This window comes from Lupinus angustifolius, chromosome LG01 (genome assembly GCF_001865875.1).
Source record: "Lupinus angustifolius cultivar Tanjil chromosome LG01, LupAngTanjil_v1.0, whole genome shotgun sequence".
Classification (NCBI taxonomy): Eukaryota; Viridiplantae; Streptophyta; class Magnoliopsida; order Fabales; family Fabaceae; genus Lupinus; species Lupinus angustifolius.
Genome location: NC_032009.1, coordinates 19,109,478 through 19,117,943, shown reverse-complemented (window position 1 = coordinate 19,117,943; position 8,466 = coordinate 19,109,478). Strand labels below are relative to the sequence as shown.

The 8,466-nt window shown below is 33.9% G+C and overlaps 1 protein-coding gene across 2 annotated transcripts; it reads left to right on the top strand.

Moving 5' to 3' along the window:
* Window positions 1,090-7,032, top strand: LOC109351264. Of its 2 annotated transcripts, none has more exons than XM_019592686.1 (8): window positions 1,090-2,194; window positions 2,893-3,042; window positions 3,391-3,488; window positions 3,598-3,715; window positions 4,687-4,809; window positions 4,957-5,069; window positions 5,163-5,317; window positions 6,054-7,032. In XM_019592686.1, exons 1-8 carry the CDS (start codon window positions 1,579-1,581, stop codon window positions 6,757-6,759), a joined length of 2,079 nt encoding a protein of 692 aa, XP_019448231.1. In that variant the 5' UTR covers window positions 1,090-1,578; the 3' UTR covers window positions 6,760-7,032. The 2 variants fall into 2 exon arrangements, with proteins under 2 accessions (XP_019448231.1, XP_019448239.1); XM_019592694.1 differs by having other exon boundaries at window positions 1,091-2,194; window positions 2,893-3,015.

The window sequence follows — 8,466 nt, the reverse complement described above, 5'->3', positions numbered from 1 at the left end:
TATTTTATAACTTCTAATTTCATCTTTATATATACTTATACCAATAAACATTTATTTCATATTTTATAACTTCTAATTTTATCTTTACTTGCGTGTTGACAGGCACTACCGTGTCTGTCAACCCGCTTTCCTATTGTTTATAATGTGTATGTATTCTACATATTAAGTTGTTTATATATTATAATTTGCAGTTGAATAAAATTAACTGAAGATATCAAGACTCTATTCTTGATGAACACAATTGTATATGCATATTTTCTTTAAGATTAAACAATTACCTCAAATGAATATATATTCAAGTGCAAATTAAAATATATAATACAACTTAATATGTAGAATACACACACATTACAAAGAATAGGAAAGCGAGTTGACAGACACGGAAATGCCTGTCAACACGCTAGAAAATAAAATTAAGTGAAGATATGAAGACTGTATTCTTGATGAACACAATTGTATATGCATCATTTCTTTAAGATTGAACAATTACCTCAAACGAATAAATATTCAACTGCAAATTAAAATATATAATACAACTTAATACGTAGAATACACACTACAAACAATAGAAAAGCGGGTTGAGATACACTAATATTCATGATGTGCTGATTGTGCATAAAGGGAAACATGATAAAACTATCACATGATATAATTTTCACATTCTTATTTTGCTCTTAATGTTTTTTAATTTTTACAAAAAAAAAACTATATAATTATATGTCTATCATAAAGAGAAAACATGGTATAACTACCATCATGATATAATTTTTACCTTCCTATTTTGTTCTTAATACTTTTTACAAAAAATATCATATATTATATGTAACTACCACATTCTATTAACCACCTCTTACCTTAACTTTACAATTAAAATAAAGACAAATAAATATAAAATATATTCTAACATACTAATAATTGCCGATAAAAAAAAAATATAAAATATATCCAATAAAAATTACAATATACAATATATTCAATACAAAAAATATTCTAATTCATTAATCTTAACCATGCTAAGATTAGAAATTATAAATTCTCAAACATACCAAACGAAACATGTTCTTATATGTGTGTCAAATTATGAATACCTAGAGTTATGGATATAGACACATGCGTGCCCAATAAGCAATTCTAATAAATTCCAAAAATTCGTTTATTAACCCTAGATCTTCCTCTTCAAGTTTGTTCCTTTGCATCACTCCAACCCAACAAACAAAAAACAACACTTACCCTTTTCAATTCCCTTCAAAGTTCAAACTCCCATTGCCAGATCTAACTAATTTAACCTATTTTTGTTCTTGATCACTATCTAAAGATTTCATCACAATACCCATTTAAAAAAATTCAATCTTTTTACCTTTTTTATTCTGAATCATTGTTGGGGTACTCTTGTTTCTGAACAAGTTTGCTCCTTTTTTATTTTAATGTTCTGAATTCTGATTTTTATTTTGTTGGGTATTGAATTATGCTGTTTTTTGGGGTTATAATCTGATTATTTCGTTGTTTAGATCTAGGTTGTGTTTTGTGTTATGCTTTGTAAGTGGTTGTAGTGAATTCTTGGTAGTGAGTTGTGTTCTTATGGCAATGCCATCGGGAAATGTCGTAGTTCAGGACAAAATGCAGTTTCCAAGTGGTGTTGCTGGCAATGGTGGCGGTGGCGAGATGCACCACCACCATTACAGCCAGCAATGGGTTGTTGATGAGAGGGATGAACTTATAGGCTGGCTTCGAAGCGAATTCGCTGCTGCCAATGCTATCATTGATGCACTTTGTAATCATTTGTGTGTAGTTGGTGATCCGGGGGAGTATGATATGGTCATTGGTGCCATTCAGCAAAGGCGGTGTAATTGGAACCAGGTGCTGCTTATGCAGCAATACTTTTCTGTGGCTGAAGTTGGGTATGCGCTGCAGCAAGTGGCGTGGAGGAGGCAGCAGAGGTATAAGGATCCGGTCAAAGTAGGTGCAACGGATAGTAGGAAATTTCGTCCGGGGTATAGGCAAGGGCAGAGGTTTGACGTTGCTAAGGTAGGTTTTAATTCTAGCATGGAGTCTTCTAGTCATGAAGCAAATGCTGTGGTTAAGGGAGGCGCCGAAAAAGAGACTCCTTTATCAGAGAAGAGTGAAGAACTTAAAGAAGGTGGCAAGGTTGGGAAGATGGACGATAATAATTTAGCATCTGCCGAGGATAAGAAAGGTAAATAATGGATGAATCAGTCTATATGTATTATGCTATGACATGGTGAATCTTGAACCTCTGAGTGAATACTATTATTGAAGGTTTTGCATTCATTATAATTTACGTGATAGTGATGTTGCTGATTTGGAGGTTACCTGTTTTCTTTGGCAATTTATAGTAAAGGCTTTATAGTTTTGAGTTTTTGGTGCATTCGGGCAAAGTAATTAACCCGGATATTCATTATAGTTAATATAGGTAAATATAATTTGAATGGACCATTGTGATAGTGAAATAAGATGTTTTATTCAGCCAGATTCTTTTGGCCCAGACCCCACTATGTGGGAGCCTCGTGGACTGGGCCACACTTTTATGGTCTTGTGGCTCCTGCTGTTCAATTAATGACAGGGTAAAGGATAATTTCACTGATCGTAACACACTAATTATGAGTGGCACTTAACAATTGAACATTTGAACCGATCTGTTGAGAGTTACTGTTCATGAAGAGCTTATAAGGCTGAAGAGATACTCTAAACATAACAAATCACATCTGATAAGCTAACACGTAAATTGAAGCAAGTGGATTCAGTTTCACTGTCCCTGTGTCCCCTTTTCTTAGTTGTTAAAAATAGACACACATTATTAGAATTTATGACTTCATGAATACATTCTATTTGCTTCCAATCTATTAGCTTTTTGTCTCTTGTTTGCTTGTGCAGATGATTCGACAAAGCATCAAACTGATGGTAACTTAAAGAGCTCAGGTAGTTCCCAAGGATCTCTGTCCAACTCAGAATCCGAAGCTGTTGTTGTAATTGATAGAACCATATCGGATTCTAAAGGTTTGCTTCTCGCTGACTGTGATTTAAGTGAAGATATATATCTTATTTAACATAAAGGGAAGAGGGCTGCAGACAGAAAACTTGTGTTAGTTTTGTGAATGAACTTTAGTAACTACGTATATCGTACTCAGAATTGCACTGCTTTTTCCCGTTGTTGTCACATTCACACAATTTAACAATAAATTTGTGTGCCATATAGAAAATATATGCTCTTGCTCCGTTGCTTGTTTAAGACTATACACAAGATGGTCACATCACATACACTTTTATAGGATCAGAGTCAGCTTATAAAGATGGTTTGGTGTACACATTTTTTTGTTTAATACTTGCTTGCCATTTAGTTTTGAACTTATCTCTCGTGTAATGTGTTTCCAGGGAATGACTCACATTCTGTGCAACATAAACTTCAGAGCCAAAGTCTTTCTACCGTTGCAAAAACTTTTATTGGCAATGAAATGTTTGATGGGAAGATGGTAGGGTATCTTGAATATTTCATCGCTGTTCTCGATGTCGTTGTTTTCTTTTATATTTCATATTATATATTTAAGGCATACCTTTTAATTTTGTTTGTTTCATTTTTAGGTGAATGCGGTTGATGGACTGAAGTTGTATGAAGGTTTATTTGATGGCACTGAAGTTTCAAAACTTGTTTCATTGGTCGATGATCTTAGAGTTTCCGGAAGAAGAGGACAATTTCAAGGTAAGTGTGCCATGCGTCTTCTGACTCCATGTCGTGAAATTCTATCACTGCAGTCAATTGCTGGATATAGCTTCGCTATACCAGCATTGAAGAGCGGCACATAGCCAGGCTACAGCCCACTGTGGAGCGCTTTCCTTTTGTGGCCGCTTTTGAAGCCAATCATGGCTGTCTCGGCCACTACCTTCATGTGCGGTTGAAATAGTATTTCCGCCCCTGGTTTTTGACTGTTCACTCACCAAGTCTGCAATTTTTTTTTCACTCCAGTTACAGCCATCCTACCGTATTTTGTAGCAATTCTATTTCATTTCCAGCCATGTCGCAGCCTACCCTCATATTTTGTGTTTCGGGCATTCATTTTAGTTGACACCTGATTATGATGTTTTTTCATGTTAGATGTTCACATTAGGTTATGAGATCAACTCCTGTTTTCGAGTGGTTGGCTTTATTGGTCATCATATTTACTCTTATGGTTGGCATTAATTACTAGTTATTATATTTTTCATGTTCTTTTATGTTTTTTAAACACTTATATATTAGTGATGTCATTATTTCAAACAATATATATTATATTATTTTCATAATTATGTATAGTAAGTATATACACGTTAGTAGGCATAATTTACGAAGTCATGTAACATTTGTATGTTAGCAGATCCCACCGAGTAAGATTAAGGTTTGGTTGTTGTTGTTGAATGAGAACAATTGTTATTGTGAGAAATGAGAACAATTATGGACCATTGGATCTTATTTGAATGGTCAAGATTAAAAGAAGTAATTATGTGACTAATAACTAACTTTTAATCCTAACCATTTGTTGTGTGACCCACATTTATTGTTCTCATAGTTTTTGATAACTGAACTCTTCTAGATTGTAACACATAAGTTGACGATCAATGCGGTTGTTATATTTAATATCATCCTGCTGGGAAATAAATTCGGCTTTGTTCACAAACAACTTTTTCTATAAGCAGGAACTCAGACATTTGTTGTTTCAAGAAGACCCATCAAAGGGCATGGAAGGGAAATGATACAGTTGGGTGTTGCCGTTGCTGATGCACCACTGGACGGGGAAAATATGGCAGGAGCCTCTATAGGCATGTGATGTTATGTGATTTTCTTTTGATACTGATAATTTCCGCATTTTACACATGGTCCTTATTTGCAGGCTTTCGGCCATGGCATTTGTCTTTTACCACTCTCATCATAATGTTTGATTAAGTTTCCAAAATTGTATTTGGCAGATAAGAATGTAGAACCTATCCCTTCCTTGTTTCAAGATATTATTGAGCGCATGGTGTCCTCGCAAGTTATGACTGTGAAGCCTGATGCTTGCATCGTGGATTTCTATAATGAGGTTCATCCTTTTACTGTTTTATTTCTTTATTCGGCGAGGCTTTATATTGGTATCGAACTTGCTTACACAACCTGGTATTGCATTTTTCTGTAGGGTGATTACTCACAGCCCTACAATTGGCCTCATTGGATTGGAAGGCCCGTTTATATCCTTTTCCTAACAGATTGTGAAATTACTTTTGGGAGGTCAATTGCCTCCGACCATTATGGGGACTATAGGGGCACTCTCAAGCTTTCTCTTGCTCCTGGGTAATGCTCTAATAAATTGTCGATATTGCTTCTCGTATTTGTATTTTAGTATTTTATTGCATATAGAGTATCATCTTAGCTTGGACACGCAAATATCGTTTTATTTCGATAAAGAAACGGCTATACTCGATAATTTATTAGTAAGTCTAGGTTATGGTTAGATGTTGTTGAGTCTGAAGTAGGTACTAGGCTTATTAATTTCTTCCATAGTGAAATGCTTATTCATCACATCTGATAAATGTGGACTGAAGGTGTTAATTTTTTCATGAACCGTTGTCTATGGTTAGAGAAGTTACAGATATTAATGCGAAATTGAAATTACTTGCCTCGCATGGAGACCCTATTGTTTCAATTTCTATGAATTATGGATCTTTGTTTCCAATCAAACTAAAAATTCCATTTAATGTTTATATTAACATCTTTAGTTCTTTGGATACACCATATTGAATATTTGTGTTAGAAAAATGCATTTCTTTGTTAAGGCTAGCATTGTTTTTATTTTGTTTATTATTAATTATTAGTAATGATTATTTGGCTCTTATAGCTTTAAATGTAGTGAACAAGAAATCAGTTTCAATATTGTCTTTTATCATTTTTGACTTCAAAATTTGAAGCTTTTCTAATATGAATTATTATAAGTAGTTTTTTTATGCACTAGTCCATTCTAGAATTCATCCACCCTTATTCAGATTCTGTTTTTGAAACCTGATATGATTTTATACTTTGGTTGCTGTAGATCTCTTCTGTCTCTGCAAGGGAAATCCACCGATTTTGCTAAATATGCTGTTCCTTCTATCCGTAAAGAACGCATATTTGTTATTTTCACAAAGTCCCAACCAAGAAAGTACATGCCAAACGATGCTCAGCGTCTTGCCTCGCCAGCAGCACCTTTTCATTGGGGTCCACCACCAAATCGACCGCCGAATCATATACGTCAGAATTTAGGCCCCAGGCAGTATGGTGGTCCGGTTCCAACAACTGGAGTACTGCCAGCGCCACCCATTCGACCGCAAATTCCACCTCCAAATGGTATGCAGCCGTTGTTTGTGCCTACCCCAGTCATATCCCCCATGCCATTTCCTGCGGCCGTGCCAATCCCAGCTGTACCCGGTTCCACCGGATGGACAGCGGTCCCTCCAAGGCATCCCCCTCCTCGAGTCGCTGCTCCTGGCACAGGAGTCTTCCTACCTCCGCCCGGGTCAGGTAATTCACCTCAACAGTTACCAGGCAGTCCTTCAACTGAAGTGAATAATCCTAGCGTGGAAACTCCGACCATACCAAACAAGGAAAACGGGAAATCTAATCACGATACTACAAGCGCTTCACCAGAAGGAAAGACAGAAAGGCAAGAATGCAGCAATGGACATGTCAATGGAGCTGAAGTTGAGCAAGCCGTAGACGCGGATCGTGATAGCAACAACAACGATGTGGCAAGCCATTGAAACTCTAACAGGTTATGGAAAGAGAGGAAACAGAAGTTAACTTGAGTCTGAAGCAAATGTAAATTGCGCGGCGACATTCAAGATGTCAAACAAGGGAAGGAGGAGGTAGAACTTGTTGGTTCTCTTCAAAATCCTTTGTTTAACTCAATTCCATTCCTTTTTTTGTTGTTGTTCTTACTATGTTAACTTTTACACCAAAGGGAACCCCATTCTTAATTTTTATCTAGACTTTTACTATTCAGATTTTTCTATGCATGTTGTTGTTTATTTTGATTTGTGGAAATGTTTTTTTGAAGCATCATGCATGGTGAGTTGAGATGTGATATGAAACTTGTCATTGGGATAATAGAAATTACCAAAACAGCAGTTTTAGAAACCTACCCAAAAATACATACATCTTTTAATCTTAATGGTTCAAATAAGATTCAATGATTCATATTGTTTTTATTTCACTTGTTCCATATATATATATATTATACTAACATTAATGTCAAAAATTAATAAAGAATATGATAAATATTTTTATTTAGAGTTTAAATATGTGCACTGACAATGTAATTTTTTTACAGTGTTAGCCTATCATCTATCATTGATTTATATTGGTTTAATTTGAGGGTCAATGGTGATTAATAAATTAATTATAGATTATTTATTGACAGTGTAAAAAAACTTATACTATTAGTATATACATATTAAATCCTTTTATTTATAACATTTGTTAAAACAAAATGTATGATTACATAACATGTTAAAAATAAACAAAGTGATCTTCATGAAAAAAATGTATTTTTTAATGAAATCGGTGATGTTAACCGGTATAGTTTAAATGAAAACTGATCAATATGAACAATTTTGATTGGTTTTGATAAGTATGATTTCATGATCAATATAATTGTTGTACCATATTGATATGGGGATTGATTCACTAGTTTAATGGTTGAACCGATCGGTACAATACAATAGAATTTTCTTAACATTGACTTGAAGTTTCATGTTGTTTTTTAAAGATAGAGACTCTCCCACAAATTGTGCCAATCCATGTATTACTTGATGTGATTGGTTGGAAAAGTATATTTAAATTAAAATTTTAATAATTAAATATTTTTTGACTAATCATATGAAATGACACATTTTGTGGGGCAAAAAATATCTCTTAAAAGATGAGTGGGAGTAGACTATGTATTTGACAAAGTATAAGATGTGAGAAAAATATGGGAAATGTTTTTGGGTTTTTTTTCAATTTTTTTAGAGTTCAAAACTAAAAATTCGGGGCAAAAAATGCATCTTCAAAACAATTGCCATCTCACTCAATTATTGATAATTATTAAATAAGAGAATAAAATATCTTGTGGTAATAAATTATTTCGTTATAGCTAATAAAACTATAATATGTATACTATTTTATTTAGTTTTAGAAATAATTTTATAAAAAATGACTAAATAAGACATATATAATAATTTTATTGGATATAAAGAGATAATTTATCTCCTTATACTAGAAGATACTTTATTCTATAAATATTAAACGGTTTTTGGGTTGACCCTTACGTGTTACTTTTTCTATTGATAAATTGATTGTCCCACTTTAATTCTATGCCAATTTTATTTTGTTCTTCCCCCTCTTTCTATTATTAGTCCCACCTCATAAAGTTTCTAATGCTTTTTCACTATAGTTTTAATCATCAAAATTTACTAACATTATTATTC

What these genes read in the sequence shown, in the direction of transcription:
- LOC109351264 (XM_019592686.1), top strand. Translation starts at nt 1,579, where the DNA reads ATGGCAATGCCATCGGGAAATGTCGTAGTTCAGGACAAAATGCAGTTT. An exon ending in TCTCGCTGACTGTGATTTAA is followed by an intron (nt 3,043 to 3,390) that starts GTGAAGATATAT and finishes ATGTGTTTCCAG; the next exon opens with GGAATGACTCACATTCTGTG. An exon ending in AAGAAGAGGACAATTTCAAG is followed by an intron (nt 3,716 to 4,686) that starts GTAAGTGTGCCA and finishes TTCTATAAGCAG; the next exon opens with GAACTCAGACATTTGTTGTT.